At 34.8% G+C, this 17,492-nt stretch overlaps 1 protein-coding gene across 2 annotated transcripts in view; it reads right to left on the reverse strand.

Moving 5' to 3' along the window:
- Positions 1-17,492, reverse strand: part of LOC148946836 (uncharacterized) — a 131,555-nt gene that overhangs the window by 89,479 nt on the left and 24,584 nt on the right. The window contains exon 1 of one of the 2 annotated variants that reach the window (XM_089096642.1): positions 3,894-4,029. The exons of the other annotated variant lie outside the window; for it this stretch is intronic. Coding sequence (XP_088952768.1) covers positions 3,894-3,900 — 7 coding nt within the window. The 5' untranslated portion in view covers positions 3,901-4,029. Of the gene's footprint in view, positions 1-3,893; positions 4,030-17,492 lie in introns of those variants that run through there. 2 annotated transcript variants of the gene reach the window in all.

Below are 17,492 nucleotides of genomic sequence, written 5' to 3' on the forward strand. Positions count from 1 at the left end.
GGTTATCAGTCTCAGCTAATTAAAACCCCATTCATACCGAGCTACTCGACACACAAGGAACTCAACTGAAGAAGGAAGAAAGAAAAAAGGGAAAGAGGAAAAGACAAGAAAAGGATAGAAAAAAAGAATAACGGCAAAGAAAATCGGGAAATACCTTAAATAGAATGACAACCAGGAGCGGATTTCACATCAAGTTCACTCAGGAGATTAAAGAAACTTCTTTGCCCGTGACTTGAAAGCCCGAAAACTAGGTGTATTTTTCACACACTCGGGCAATAAATTCTAAACATGGGGACCATAATGGCAAATTACAAAAGATGCCCGAGTGGTACTCCTAAACTCATTAGTTAAGTTTATCAGTTTTTCTTGTATTATGATCATGACAGTCTCTATCAAAAGTAAAAAGATTTTCAAAAGCAGGTGCGAGCAGGTAATTCAAATATTTGTACGAGAAAATTGCAACTTGGTAATCTCGAACTTGGGATACATTCATTAACTTATTCTTCCCATAGTAGTAGCTATTTGACCTTTAGACTATTTGGAACAAGATGGCTATTTCAATTTTTTTGGAGGGAGAGCAACTAAAAAGGGCAGGGTAGGGGGCTGGCAGCCCTCCCACCACCTTTTACCATCCCATTAACATGCCCTGGATGTTTCAACTTAATAACCTCAGCCGTTCTTAAAGTATTGCAGATCCTCCTTTTTGATAAATTTGATGCACATAGTGTCTTCTGATTTAGTTTAACATAGCCCTCACTATTCTTCAAAGTTTTAATACCACTTAGCCTTTTCGGACACACCCGAAATCAAACATTTGCCATTTTCCTAAGGTTAAATCCTGCATTCAAACAATGGATAAACTGCTTAATTTACAATCCTTGCCCCGGGCTGTGGGGGCATTACTAAACATAATGCCCTAAATTTTTTCGGGAGACCCAGGATCCAACATACTGGGATTTTCCTATAAAAAAAATTCTAAGTTAACAATGGGCAACTTGCATAACTTACAGCCCTTGCACCGGGGTCTGGGGGGAGTTCAACCCCGGAGGTATATTTTTTTCTCTGTGGACTATTTCAAGCAAAATGGCCAAGTAAAAGGGTGTGGGGGCTAGTTGGTCTACGATCACTTTTGACTTTTAAAAAGGGCACTATAACTTTTGATTTCCGATCGATGGAGCCCCCTCTGAAATTTATACGACCATCTTATTTGTAAAAACTTAATATGTTAACAATGAGCAACTTGTAGAACGTTCAGCCCTTGCCCAAGGGGTTGGAGGGGGTGTCAACGCTGGACGCTTTAGGCCTATTTTTAACAAAATGGCCATCTCAAAATCTTCATCGGATGCACTGGGGGAAGAAAGGGCTCTGAGGGGTGGGGTAACCCTTCAATCCCTTTTCACTCTAAAAAAGAGCAGTAGAAATTCTGATTTATAATCGAATGAGCCCCCTTCGGCGTTTGATGACCTCCCCCCCCCCTTCCATATGAAGTCCCTCTGAGAAAGAAATAAAAATATTACATTGAAGCCTTATGGCCCTTGATTGCCAATTATAATCAAAATTTTGTATTTTAGAGCTTTGGCTATTATAATTACATGTTGCTCTTTATTTACAGTTTATCAAGAACTGTTTGATAGCAACAAAATAATCAGAATTTCTAGAAACCTGTCACGACTGTTTGAATCAAAAATACGAAATTTGATGTTTTTCCTGGGTAGAAGGGTAAAGGATAGGTTTAATTTTTTTTTCTTCGGGTGATCATGTACAACTAGTGGTCATAAAATATAGAGAGAAGAAAGAAGTGACAAAGAAGATCTGCCGTTTTCCCCGCAAAATAACAATTTTCACTCAATTATAGCCAAAGTCCTATCAAGCGATAATTTTGCGGTGGTAAAAAGACTTACAACCGTCGAAAAGCTATTTACATGGCCTGTCAGTTTCAAAGGCCATCCTGTAGTGCGGCTGCGCATTGAGAGCTAAACATACATACATGCAATCCCCTCAAAATTCAAGGCTATCGTAGGCCGTGTGTACTGTAATTAAATGAAAGAAAACGAGTTTTCTAAACTGAAAGCAAGAAGCCACATTAAACCTTAAAACGAACAGAAATTATTACGTATATGAGGGGGACTGCTCCTCTTCGAGACCTCACTCTACCCTAAAGTGTTTTAGCAATTTGAAAAAAAAAGCTTCATATTGTTCTAATTCACCGAACCTTGTGTCTCAAGAGTCGTTCTTAAAGAATTAGGACAAAATTCAAACTTAAACGAAAAGAGCGAGGTGTTGAGAAGGACAAAACTCCCTCATATACGTAATAATTTCTTTTCGTTTATATTTTTAATGTTGCTCCTAACTTTCAGTTGAAAAAACTTGTTTTTACTGTTTAATTTTTGTTCGTTTTTCAAATAATGCCAGGAAATCTGGCTCCACCTACATGAAAATATCCCTCCCCCATGGATGTATTTTCTAGACAATTCAATTCAAGTGAAAATTTACCCCGACATTGCCCTTAACATCTCCACGCGTGAAATTGAGTCGGCAAAGAGAAAGCAAGACATAAGAAGCGTTTCGTATAGGAATTCTGGCAAATTTCCCCAGTGTAAAAATGTCCCCTGAAAAATTCGCCCCATGAAAACTTCCTTCCTATGAAAATTCTGCCCGTGGCAAATCTCCCCAGCATAAAATCACCCCCCCCCCCAGCCAAAAATGTATGCATACTTCCCAATAACAAATACTGTAGGTAAACAATGGGCAAATTTTATAACTTAATGACCTTTCCCCAGGGGCTGTAGGGGGAGGGGCATGATATCTCCAAAGGCAAAGTTATTTGGCCTTTCAACTATGTTGAACCAAATGGCTATCTAAAAAATCTGATCAGACGATTTTGAGAAAAAAGGGGCGTAGGAGGGGGCCTAGTTGCGCTCCAGTCTTTTTGGTCACTGAAAAAATACACTAGAACTTTATGTTTTCGTTTGAATTAGCCCTCTCCCGATATTTTAGGACCACTGAATCGATACCATCACCCCTGGAAAAAAAAAATAAACACGCATCAGTTATCTTTATTCTGGCAAAAAATACAAGTTTACCATTTCTGCATATAGGAGCTTGAAACCTCTACAATAGAGTTCTCTGACATGCTGAATCTGAAGGTGTGATTTTCATTAAGATTCTATGCTTTTAATGGATGTTCCTTCTTTTCTCGAAAATCAGGCAAATTTTCTTAGGCTCGGAAACTTTGATGGGTAAGACTAAACTGAATGAAACTTATATATTTGAAATCAGCTATTGAGCCGGGTCGCTCCTTATTTACAGTTCGTTTCCACGAATGTTTGATAGCTCCAGATATATAGTAGTTTATATTTGTATGACAAATATTAATGAGGAGGCTAGTGGATATTTTGGTGGGAAGGACTGGGAACTGAAGTGTCAAAAAGAGTATTTTTACGCCCAAATTTCCGTCTAGAATCCTTCGTATTAATATGAAAGGGGATATAACCCCTAACACTCCTTCATTTAGTAAGTATATTTGCACAATGCATAAAAATGCACAATGGGATGTCACTACTTATATGCTGATGGGATGACTGCTTTTATGTAATTGTAGAGCTATTTCTGGTGCTAAATTAAAGATTGTAATCCTAAGCTTACCTGTGCAGAATGGGGGAGGGTTGGGAATATCCCCAAGGAACGATATTCACCAGATGAGCCCTCCCCCTTGAAAAATTATAACATAATGATATGGAAAATCATTCTTGGCATTTTAAAATTACCTTAGGATAGCAGAAAATGTAACCCTAGCATATACACAAAAAATTTTATCAGCCTATAAAGGCCTAAATGAAGCATAAAAACAAACTACAAAATCAAAATCAAACTAAAAAGCTAAAAGTAGTCACCATTCATTTTTCGAGCGAGGATGAGATGGCTAGGGCACGCTCGGCGAATTTTTTTCGATCGTTCTTTTTGGCCAACCGTATAGGGCTAAAAGGATAGCAGGTCGTCTTCGGTTGCGGTGGGAGGATGTCGTAAGGAAAGGTTTAAGGGAAATGGGAACTTCCTGGGAGGGTATAAAGAGGGAGGCTTTGAATAGTTTAGGATAGAGATGAAGGGTGTGCAGCTGTGTTGGCCTCAGGCAGCTTGGTACTGAGGTAGGTTTTTAGTAGCAGTAGTAGTAGTGTTCATTTTTCAAGTAAAGTAGATTTTCAAGTATTTGCTTCAGACCTGAAATATTTTCATAATATATTATTTCCTAAAGACTGAATTGTTGTAGAAATTCAAGCTTGTAGCAAAAAAAAAACATACCCCGCTCGATTTCCCATTGTCTTTTCTTGGCATTCAAGAGACCTTCTTTTCCATGCATTATAAACTAAAAGAAGTGTAATACTAGCCAGAATAAGACCTTGCTTCAATGGATTCGTATTAATTCAATGCCGCCATGGAAACCAACAAAAACAAGAGACAATTTTGTCTTGCCATCTTGTCGTGGTCTAAAGTAATAAATATGAACCATTTCACTTCCATGGAAAAGGCTATAACTTGATAAGAGAGGCCTTGGAAGATATTGATCTATGTCAAACCAGGAAAACCACTGGAACCCGTGCCAAGTTCGATTCGTCAACGATTTCCAACTGAAAAATTTATAGCAAAACCGAAAATTATCAATATTTTTTTGTTCATAATATTTGTTGTACAGTTAACACAGTAATTTACAATTAATATATTTTGAATAGTTTATATAAGTATTACAATGACTCAAAGCGTATTTATGAAGACGGTCAAATTAAAATGAGTGCTCGGGTTCTAGGGTCTATGCCCTTCAGTAATATAAATTCGGGAAATCATCGTACGTATCAAGGGTAATACAAATCGAGAATCAAAGTATCCAAGTATGAAATACAGCTGGTTAATTTCTATTCCCACGAAGTTTACACAGCGTGACAGTAACTTGGTCAAAGAGTTCTTGGCAACGGACTCCAAGGAAGGAACAACATGATTCAATGGTAACAGAAACTCTAGAAACTGAAATTTTTATACCAATTTATCCACCAGAACAATTAAATTTGAATGCTGGTTTAAAATGTATTGTTTTAACCAAGGTTAGTCCTACCCATCAAAAGTTACGCGCCTGAGAAAATTTGGCTGATTTTCAAAAAAAGGGGAAAAAACTCTCTAAAAGTTATAGAACCTTAATGAAAATCACACCATCATATTCACCGTATCATAGAACCCTATTATAGAGGTTTCAAGATCCTATCTACAAAAATGTGGAATTTTGCATTTTTTGCCAGAATTTTGCATATTTTTTTTCCCAGGGGTAATCGTATCGACCCAGTGGTCCTAGAATATCGTGGGAGGGCTCATTGAAATGGAAATTAAAATTTCTAGTGCCCTTTTTAAGTGACCAAAAAAATGGAGGGCAACTAGACCCCCTCCCACGCTTATTTTTTTCCCAATGTCACCCGATCAAAATTTTGAGATAGCCATTTTGTTCATCATGTTCGAAAATATTATAAGGTATGTCTTTTAGGATGACTTAATACTCCGAAGTTCCCGGGGAGAGGGCTGAAAGTTATGAACTTTACCCAATGTTAACATTAGTATTGGTTATTGGGAAATATACAGACGTTTTCAGGGGAAATTTTTTCTGGTAGTGGGGGGGGGGGGTGGTGCGGGGGTTATGTGGGAGGATCTTTCCATGAATAAATTTTTCATGGGGGAAGGGACATTGCTATGAAGGGGACGCCGAACTTCCCAGCATTATTTAAAAAAAGATTAGAAATTAAATATATAAAAAATAAGTTTTTCAGCTGCAACAGCAGCAACATCAAAACTTTAAACGAACAGAAAATATTACATATATGATTGGGTTCACCCCCTAGTCAATACCTCGCTCTTTAAGCCAAAGATTTTTTAGTACTTTCATAGGAGCTATTTATTATAATTAACGGCATTTGTGATTAAGGGGTCATTTTTAAATAATTGGAACAAAATTTGAACTTTAGCTTAAAGAGCAAGGTATTGACTAGGGGGCGAACCTCCTAATATACGTATTAAAAATATATGAATATAGAAGTTCGTTACGTAAGTTAATTCGTAAGTTACGTATATTACAAACAAAAACGTTCGTAAATAAAATTAAACAAGTTTCGAGAAAGCCATTTAACCAAATAAAAGTAAATTAATATGCAAATTTTGTTTTAATTATTCATATACGGTGAGCCAAGATCAAAACCTGCATTTATTCAAAAACGTTCAAAAATTAAATAAAAAAAACAAGTTTTTTTTAGCTGAAAGTAAGGAACGACGTTAAAACTTAAAACGAACAGAAATTATTCCTTATATGAAAGGGGCTGTCCCCTCTTTAACGCCTCTCTCTTTACGTTGAAGTTTGACTTTCTCACATCTCTATTTTTTTAAACAATAAAAAACTTTAGCGTAAAGAGCGAGGCATAGATAATTTCGGAGACCACACTGCCTTTCCATGACGATAAAAGTTCAAAATAGGGATAAAATCATTTTTAATAGACAGTGTATAATAATTTTCACAAAAAATACCAGATATTTCGGTCACATATACAGTGACCGTCATCAGTAGTAAAACTCAGTTTTACTACTAGGAAAAAAGTGACTAGGAATAAATCACCTCAAAGTTTCCGCTCCTCCTCCAGCTAACCAAACCTAAATTTATCACACTTCGATATTTTTGAGCATCCAGGGGTGGTTTAACATACAATAAAAGTAGGGAAACAGTATCCCAGAAGATATCCCCTCATCCCTTCCAACAGATTTTCAAAGTTTTTTTGGAACTAAATAATTATTTAAGTGATACAACTTGAAATGTTGTTCCAGCTCAGAAGGAAGTTTATGCGAATTTCATACAAAGAGTCATCCCCCTCCTTCCTTTATTTCATAACCAAAAATAAAGTCATCTAATTTCCCAACTGAATTGATTGATAAAATTTCCAGGGCCGGTATATCCCAAGGAAAATATTCCTAGGACAAGCCAAAATCAAAATTTAAAATTAATTTTGTCAAAATATGAATTTTTTTTATCTGTTTCTCCAATTGTTTGCTTCTCCTAAATAATTTGAGTGTTTTAGTATTCAAAGTTTTGGCATTACTCTGTCGAATCTTATGTAACCGTATTTTCGGTGTGACAGACTTGCCACAGAGCATTATTTGTACTTGAACGCCTTTGAACGCCTTTGGATTTCTTAGAAATTGGAATTAGCAGTTTGTTTCGCCTACTTCAGTTTCTAAAGGGTATCAACCTGGGTTGGCCGGACCGAGTTTAGTTAGAACCTTAGGAAAGCTAGAAAGCTTATATTCGAAATTCAATCACAATCCAACATTTTAGTTCTTAAGAAGAAAAGCTTAAAAATATATATGACAGAATATTCCCACAAATAGCACATAACAAAAACTAGCCAATATTAGGTAAAAATGAGATTTTTCAAAGAAAAGTAAAGAGTAACATAAAACCAAAAACGACCAAAATCATGCAAACTGAAAACGAACTGAAGTTACTATGGATGTACAACTGAAACCTTAAAGAAATCAAAGCTAGAAATTAATCAAACAAAACTGAAGATTTACGTGAATAACGAAAAAAAAGTGGAGCTCCCACCCTCTAGGATCTCATTCAGGCTAAAACGCCATTCTGCGCTACTGAAGACGATGTGTATTTGAACAGTATATTTTTATATAGCATAAACACAAAACAAAGATCAACACACTGATTAAACCTACAGCTGCACTTCTTAGAATTACAATTTTTTTTAGTGAAACTGTTCTTTTGTTCCTTTTTTTCCTTTTGATACAACTTTATTCGAAGATACACAAACTGATGTGTAAATACAACTTTTAAAGCGCAATTTTGTAACATTTGAACTAGCCTTTATAGTTTGTTGAAGTACCATTTTGAATCATCGAAGCATGGATTTTCAAGGAAGGCCACCCAACTTCCATTAGTAGTAATTTGGGTCAGTTTTAACTGACCCTGTGCCGCTGGTTTTAGTTTATTACAAAAAATGTGGTATGACATGATACCTGTTGTTTTCACGGAAAGTTTGAACCTTTGGATTGATTAATGAATAAAAAATTGCGACTCAGAAAGTTACGTTTCATTAAAGCTGCCTGTTATTTAGCTAGTTGAATCAAACTGCATTTCCAACAAGAAGTAAACCATTTTTTCCCATATGTGCTGCCATCTATTCTTATGAGCAATGTGTTTTCTGAATTGTAGTTTAGTTTGTCATGTAATTTTCTGCTTTTGAAGCTGATTTAGAGGAAAGATATTCCATGAACCTTGATAGAATCTATTAAGCCCCTTTAAAATAGCATCTTTATAGAAAGATTAATAAAAACAAATATTTGCACAAAATAAGTTTTTAAAAAAAAAAGTGAAGAACTCCATTAAACCAAAAATGAACAAAAATATAATCAAATAATCTACCAAGCATACAACTACCATAAATCCGTATCAATAAATAGATGAAACCCAAAACAAATAGAAATTAAAATAAATCAAACTCAAAACGAGCAGAAATTAATCTGAGTTGGGTTCTAAACCCTATGATTTGTACTTTACTGAAATATAGTTTGAATAATATAATTCGTACTTTACTGAAAAAAGTCAAATGAATTTACTGAAAAAAATGTGCATTGTCAGTTTAATACACATATGCTGATATTTAGACCTTAAAATCTCGATTAATTTTTGATTTCTTAAAGTGGTAAAAGTGAAAACATTTAAAAGAATTTTTTTTCAGTAAAGTACAAATTATATTCTATCACCTTAGACTATCAAAAAGGGCTCTAGCCTTTTCAATTTCCAACTGAATGAGACCTTTTTGAAGTTTCTACGACAGCTCCTTCTATAAAAACTTCATATGCCCTATGTTGAAAAAAAAATGACTATCTTAAAATTTTGATTGTATATGTTTGGGGAAACGGTTGGCGTGAGATTAAGATAATGCTTTGGAATTAGAATTAACACAGTGCATTTTAATTTAATCTTAAGGCAACATTTAGTTTTTTAACATAATGGACAAATGGGAGGGTGTGCCTGGGAGTGGGATTAGTTGCCCTCCAATTACTTTCGAGTACTAAAAAGGGCACTAGCCATTTCAATTTCCAATCGAATAAGCTCTTTTAGAAGTTTCTACGACAACAACTTTCTATAAGAACCTTATATGCCCCCAGGGCATAACTTACCACCCTTCCCCTAAGGGCTGGGGTGGGGGGGAGGGTCATCCTTAAAGACATAATTCCCAAAACTTTCAACTACATCGAACAAAATGTTTATCTCGAAATTTTATTGGATGTGTTTGGGGAAAAGGTGGGCGTGAGAGGGGGGTTAGTTGCCCTCCAATCACTTTAGACTATTAAAAAGAGCACTAGCCCTTTGAATTTTGATTTGAATGAGCCCTTTTTGAAGTTTTTACAAACAAAGCTTTCAATAAAAACCTTATATTCCCCCATGGGATAACTTATACCCCTTTCCGTGAAGACTGTGGAAGGAGTTTTCTGCTCAAAGATATAATAACTAGATATTTTAACAACGTTGTACAAAATGGCTATCTCAAAATATTGATAGGATGTGTTTGGGGGAATGGTGGTCATGAAAGTGGTGATAGTTACCTTCTAATCACTTTTGACTATTAAAAAGGGCACTACCCATTTCAATTTCCAATCGAGTGAACCCATTTTGAAGTTTCTACGAAAACGCTTTCTATGAAAACCTTATGTGCCCCCAGGGCAAAACTTATGACCCTTGCCCTGAGGGCTATGTGTTTGTGGGGGGGGGTTGTCATCCTCAAAGACCTAATTTCCAGAACTTTCAACTACGTTGAACAAAATGGCTATCTCAAAATGTTGATTGGAAGTGTTTGGGGAAAAGGTGGGCATGAGAGGGGGGTTAGTTGCCCTCCAATCACTTTCGACTGTTAAAAACGGCACTAGCCCTTTGAATTTCCAATCGAATGAGCTCTTTTTGAAGTTTCTACGACAAGGCTTTCCATAAAAATATTGTATGCCCCCAGGGCATAACTTACAACCCTTGCCTGAGGGTTGTGGGGGAGTGTCCTCCTCAAAAACATGATTTCTATCTGGAAATAATCTACGCTTAACAAAATGGCTATCTCAAAATTTTGATTGGATGTGTTTGGGGAAAGGTGGGCGTTGCCTTCCAATCACTTTTGACTATTAAAAAGGGCACAAGCCACTCCAATTTCCAATTGAATGAGCCATTTTCGAAGTTTTTACGATAACTCCTTCGATACGATGTGCCCTGGTCTAAAGGAAAAGAAATAAAATAAATAATACATTGTGCCAACATCGCTCTTTACTTAGGCAGCGCTATTGCGCTGCCTATGATATTAATCCTTCTCATTCCTAAAGATATAAAAGGGCCAAGTGCCAAGTTGGTCCAACCTATGATGAAGATAGAGTCCTTGGGTGATTCGGGTGAAAAGCTTTTGAGGAGGGTTGGTAGAGGCATCATCTTGCCATTTTGTCTTCTATCTTGCAGATTGACGCGTCTTCTTTTGTACTAAACTAAAATGTTTTCAGTGAGGGAAAGATTGCTAAAGAAGCCAATGTCTACATTTGTCCTCTAATCATACAGAATAAAATTCCTGCATGTTTCCGGTCCAAAAAAAGGGTCCTTTGTGCTAAAAAACAGCTGGTGGGAGGTTTGACTTTGGCTTACTTTGGTTGTTCCGCCATACCCTTTGAAAATCTAAGCCTAATTGCATGATTTGACTTTAAACAAATCGCACATTGTGTACCATCCAGGAAAAATTAATGAGGGGAAAGATGGAGGGGCCAAGAAGTACACTTTGTGCTTCCAATATTGAGGTTTTAAAATCCTTTCATAACTTAAGGCCAAACCAGGTGACCAACCACAGAAAAAAATGTTGGTGATTAGGAGACAAGGGTATCATAAAGGAAAGTGCTCCACTTCCCTTTGCCAGTGATCCAAAGATCCTATGGCACCAGTAAAAGGAATACGCATACACATTTTTAGTTTATGCTGAGAAATTTACTGTGGGAGATGCATTTGGTTTTACCAATCACGTATCTAACCGTTACATTTTTAAATAATCGTTCAGCCAAGATTCAGCTTAACGCAAATGGTCAAAGTGCCAACAGTTGGCCATAATGTCAAAATGAGGTGCTTAACTTTAAACATTAACGGTGGGATCGTCCAAAAGTCTTCAGTTCTTAATGAGCTCGTGTCAGAACATATTGGGATTTGCTTACAAGAGTATCTTTTAAGTCAGTTAAGCCTTAGTCTTTCTGATACCAGAGATAAATTTACTTGCTATGCATTTCCTTCAAAGCACAATAGCGCTGATGGTAGACCGTCGGGTGGTCTTGTGACTTACGTGAATTCCACTTTACGTTCACTGCTTGTAGAATCGTGTGATTACTTTCTGGCTGTTAAAATTCATGATTCTTTTATATAGTGTATTACGGTAATCACCTGGCAAAAAAAAAAAAAAAAAAAAAAAAAAAAAAAAAAAAAAAAAAAACTGCCTTCCTACTTTAGTAACTGAAATAAATGAGCACTTGAACAAGGTGTAGACCCTACTCATCCATCCAGTTCCCCAGGACAAAACAGTATAACCAATCCGACATTCCGAAAATCAAGTCTAAAATAGAGCAAACTCAGCATCAATAAGCACACATCAATGGTTCAAAACCAATCTATAGCACTTTAACTCTTAAAAATTATTATCGTCAGAAGGTAATCGCCGCATAACGCGGATCATTAGATGAAAACGCCGCGCCTAAATGGGTTTTGGTACTGAAATCTCGTTGCACAGGCCCTTGGAGGGCGCCATGCCATAATCTGGCCCACCCCAATATCGTGCCACCAATGGAATAAACATAAAAAAAATCAAAAATATCCAAAAAATAAAAATATATACCCCAGAAAATTTTTTTCAAACATTCTTAACCAACCTTCAAATAACACTGAGAGCCGAACTTCAACCCATTTAAATACAAACAAATAAATAACACTAGTCCTCCACCCGGAACAATTTCACTTTCACTCAAATTCTAAGAATTAAATTCTGAGTATTCCACCCTAATCTTTACCACAAGTGTCGCAATCCAACCCTCAACAACCGGGAAGATAAACCAATTCCGTCAACCAGTCACCGTAGAATATCATTCAAGATATCTTGATAACTTTTATTATACTTATGCAAAAGCTGACTGTCCTTAAAACAAAGATTTTTAAATTGCCAAGCAAGTTTATTGGCGGAAAAACCTCTTATGATTAGCTTCTTGCTAAGTAACATACATCTATTTCTAAAATCGATGTACAAATTCTTGCATATCTAAATAGTTGGGAAAAATACGATGAATGTTATATTTGAATGAATATTACTTTTTGGAAATGGAAAATTAACTATTTCAAAATTAAAATAGTCTGTTTTATTATATATTTTAAAATTTATTGTATTATTAGGTACCACATTAATCTCTAAATCTAGAAAAAGGTCTTATTTGCCATTTCCATTACTGGATTCCAGCCTTAACTCTGGTGGATATATTTTACTTCCAATCTCTAAAAAATTTGAACAATTTATCACCAGAAGGTCATCTAAATATCTTTTATTATTTGAGAGAAAGTACTTTATATTACTTCGATTCATTTTATCCGTCATATAATCGTTTTCTAAAAAATTTAGAAATAGGTCCGCTATAACTGGACTGGCATTACCCCCCATAGGAATTCCATTACATTGATAATATAGATGGCCATTAAATTTTATATAAGTATTAAATAGAACAGATTCTAGTAGATCAAAAATCATATCTAGGCTATAACATCTTGAGCTAGTTGTACTATTAAAATAATTAGTCCATCTCGCCTTCTTATTATACGCACCAATTTTTAAAAACGGCAAATTAGACAAAAGAAAAGCTTTCTTAATAATCTTTTTTAAATTTACAAATACTAAATTAATGGGTAAATTTGTATATAATGTAGTGAAATCAAACGAGTCCACTCTTTTGGCTGAAACTAAAACAAGAGAGTCTATTACTTGCTGCGAACTATTAATACTCCAGTATGGATTAAACTTAGAAAATTTTTTAATTCCCGAACAATATGCCTCAAGCTTATTTTTGATTTCTCCTAAAATACACGACAAGTTAGTAGCCGCAACTCTGGTCGGGCACCATTCTGCCCCCGCAATAAAGCGTGGTTTCGGTGGATTTTTATGAAATTTTGCCGTCCAATATAAAATTGTAAAATTTTTATTATTATCATCCACCTTCATATTAATTTTTTTTAAAAATATATCCTCTATTCCGTTTATAGACTATAATTAACATCTTGAACCTTTTTATATGTATTTGTTGTACTAAACTCCTTTGTTAAAACATCACAATAAAGCTTCTGACAAATTATTGCGAAATTATTATTCGCTTTATCAAAGGGTACAATTACAAAATCCCTCTTTATATTATAAATTGCTTGTTTTATCTTAGAATTGTAAAAAGCTCCATCATTATCATGCTTATTTGTCTTCTTATTTATCTTATTTCTAACGTTATTAATAATGAAATTATACCGATTCTGGAAACATTTTTTATTAATTTTCTCTTTTTTGCACCAATTATCAATAAATATGTTGAGATTATTATTTAAACCCCTAAGCAGATTCGAGGGTTTTAGATGATTTGAAAGACGGAATTTAGCCCCAATTTTCATTATATTCTATAATTCAATCTACTTAATTATTGTTAAATCACCTGTAATAATATGTTCATAAATTGTATTAACAAACGATAACAATTGGTCACACTTACAAATAGGTTTCCAATTACTATCCGTGTCAAAGTTCCTAAGTATTAAATTATAATTAAAAATGATTTTTCCAATCATTTTTGAAAATTTATATGTTATAATCGGATTATTCTTATACTTCAAATTACTAGGAAGGGCCTGTTTCACATCAGCCTGGTTTAAAATTCCAGGTAAATTTATATCTTCTATTTGTTTACTTATAAAGGTTATAGGAATATATAATCTATTCTCCTTATTAACAGTCTTATCTGACTTTTTATCATTTGAATTACCTTTAGTTCTAGCTAGAACACATACTGTATCATAAATCAGTTTAATTTTTGAGTTATATGGTGTTTTATTATTTACATTCCAAAATAATTTTATTAAATTATTTTTTGATAACTTATTTAAACATTTTATTATAATAGCCATACAATTAGACTCAAATAGTTTGCACAATTCCTTCAAATAGATTTCTAAATCTATATTCTTTTTTCTATCATTTTTCATATGCCCTCTTGATCGATTTTTACGTTTAGCGGGATGATTAAAAGAAGGATGGTCCATTTAACCATTTATACAATTAAAAACAACATTAGACATGTCTCCACATTTAGGTAATCCATCATTCAACCCGAAAGGATAAGCAGCACCGAGGTTATGGATCCAGTAGTCTTCACGCTTACTCAAATTTATATTTTTCTCTTCTTTAGTTCGATTACTTAATTCCAAATGTTCTAAAATCTTAACAGTTAAATCTGTTAAAGCACAGGTACCATTATTACAATGTTTTACTAGATTGATATTCGTTTTTTTTTACCCTTAATTGTGCTTTTATGCCCCGAAAATCTCTCATATATGTTATTAATACTTTCCCCCACATATTGTAAGCCACAAATTTTACACTCCAGCCAATAAATGATATTATTTGTTTTACAATTTACCCTACCCCGAAACAAACAATGAAACTTTTTATTATATAAAGTGCTTTGTACCATAGCCCTATGGGTTAAATAATCTCGGCAGATAAAACAACGACCAGTACACCTACCAATATCGGATAGACCAATTTTAATCTCAATAGAATTAGAATTTACAATTAAGAAAAAGTTAAGAAACAAAACACAAGAAACACCACAAACTCCAACTCATATCCAAACCTCAAGCATATTTCCATTAGCCATAACAACAAAACACACCCCATAACGAAAAATAAAAAGACTTCCCCGAACAATTATCCGTCTCAGGTTAAAACCTGGATCAGGATTAAGGTCTGTCGGGTAAAAAAATTTTTTTTAACAATTCCTCCACCAGCACTAGATCCAACCTGAAATCATATAGTGTATTACGGTAATCACCTGGCAAAAAAAAAAAAAAAAAAAAAAAAAAAAAAAAAAAAAAAAAAGTCTTCCTACTTTAGTAACTGAAATAAATGAGCACTTGAACAAGGTGTAGACCCTACTCATCCATCCAGTTCCCCAGGACAAAACAGTAAAACCAATCCGACAGTCCGAAAATCAAGTCCAAAATAGAGCAAAATCAGCATCAATAAGCATACGTCAATGTTCCAAAACCAATCTATAGCACTTTAAATATAAAAAAACATTATATTCCCAAGGTGATTACCATATATCGGGGCTCGTCAGATGAAAACGCATTGCCTAAATGGGTTTCGGCGCTTAAATTTCATGACCCAGGCAATTTGAGCGCGCCATGGCATAATATTTCACACCTCTATGCAATGACAAATATTAAATAAACTTAAAAAAAATACAAAACATCCCAAAAATAGAAATATTTACCTTAGAAAATTTTTTTCAAACGTTCTTAACCAACATTGGAATAAAACTGAGAGCCGAACTTCAACCGATTTAAATACAAACAAATAAATAACACTAGTCCTCCACCCGGAACAATTTCACTTTCACTCAAATTCTAAGAATTAAATTCCGAGTAGTCCACCAATCTTTACCACAAGTGTCGCAATCCCACCCTCACAAAACGGGAAGATAAACCATTTCCATCAACCAGTCTCCGTAGAATATCGTTCAAGATATCTTGATAACTTTATTATACTTTAGCAAAAGCTGATTATCCTTGAAACAAATCTTTTAAAATTGCCAATCAAGTTTATTGGCGGAAAAGCAAATTACAATTAGCTTCTTGCTAAGTAACATACATCTTTTTCTAAAATCGATGTAATTAGTAGCCTACAAATTCTTGCATATCTAAATAGTTGGGAAAAATACGATGAATATGTTATATTTGAATGAATATTACTTTTTGGAAATGAAAAATTAACTATTTCAAAATTAAAATCGTCTGTTTTATTATATATTTTAACATTTATTGTATTATTAGGTATCAAATTAATCTCTAAATCTAGAAAATGGTCATATTTGCCATTTCCATTACTGGATTCCAGCTTTAACTCTGGTGGATATATTTTACTTGCAATCTCTAAAAAATTTGAACAATTTATCACCAGAAGGTCATCTAAACATCTTTTATTATTTGAGAGCAAATACTTTATATTACTTGGATTCTTTTTATCCGTCATATAATCGTATTCTAAATAATTTAGAAATAGGTCCGCTATAACTGGACTGGTATTACCCCCAATAGGAATTCCATTACTTTGATAATATAGATTGCCATTAAATTTTATATAAGCATTAAATAGAACAAATTCTAGTAGATCAAAAATCATATCTAGGCTATAACGTCTTGAGCTAGTTGTACTATAAAAATAATTAGTCCATCTCGCCTTCTTATTATACGCACCAATTTTTAAAAACGGCAAATCTTTAATATCTGATCACCTGCCTGTATCTTTTTCTTTCTCATCAATTAAAACTTCTCATATACCTACTAGTCACCAAAAAATATCAAATCCATCGTATATACGTAATTGGGCATTAATCAACCCGGAATTGGATTGGGATAAGGTTTCTACAATCCTTCCCAAGATTGAGGTACCGGTACCGTTTGTCCTGCTAATCAAGCACTCACAGCTAAATGCATTCTCCTAGATATTTATTGTGCAGAGATATGCCACGCTTCACAATATGTAGAATCTTGTGCTGTTCCAGTGAAGCGTCGCCATTCAGAAACAGTTCCCAACTGGCCTAAAAATCAAAGTCTCTCCTAATGTTTCGATTCAGCAAAGTTTGGGCTACATCTATGGATTGAATGCGACCGACCACGGTCTGTCCTATTAATTCCATTCGCATCGCAACAAAGAAAATGTTTGCCAAGGAACTTCAGAACCACCACAAGAAAATCAAAGAACAGTCAGGACAAAAAATCAAAGATAACCCTCATTTCCTTTGGTCGACACTTCATCCAAGGATTCCCAAAACCTCCCTTTCCACTACTGAAGTTCCTCTATCTGAGTGGTATTCTTTCTATGAGGCCAAATTCTCTCCACCAGACCCCCAACTTTTACACAAATATGCTGATGAGCCTGACCGATTTTTTCCTGCATTCTCTGACTCTGATTTTACAGTATCTGTATTATCCGTGGCTGACGCTATTATGCGCCTTAAGCAAAACCTGTCAGAAGGCCTAGATGGAATTTACGCTCTACATATCAAAAATGGTGGCCCTGCACCCTTAGAACATCTACCGCTATTGCTGCTGATGATTATTACACAAGACTTGGTTCCGTCAGCATTCTGAG

Source organism: Artemia sp. Qi Xiang Cuo, chromosome 11, assembly GCF_049724085.1.
Source record: "Artemia sp. Qi Xiang Cuo chromosome 11, ASM4972408v1, whole genome shotgun sequence".
NCBI classification, from domain to species: domain Eukaryota; kingdom Metazoa; phylum Arthropoda; class Branchiopoda; order Anostraca; family Artemiidae; genus Artemia; species Artemia sp. Qi Xiang Cuo.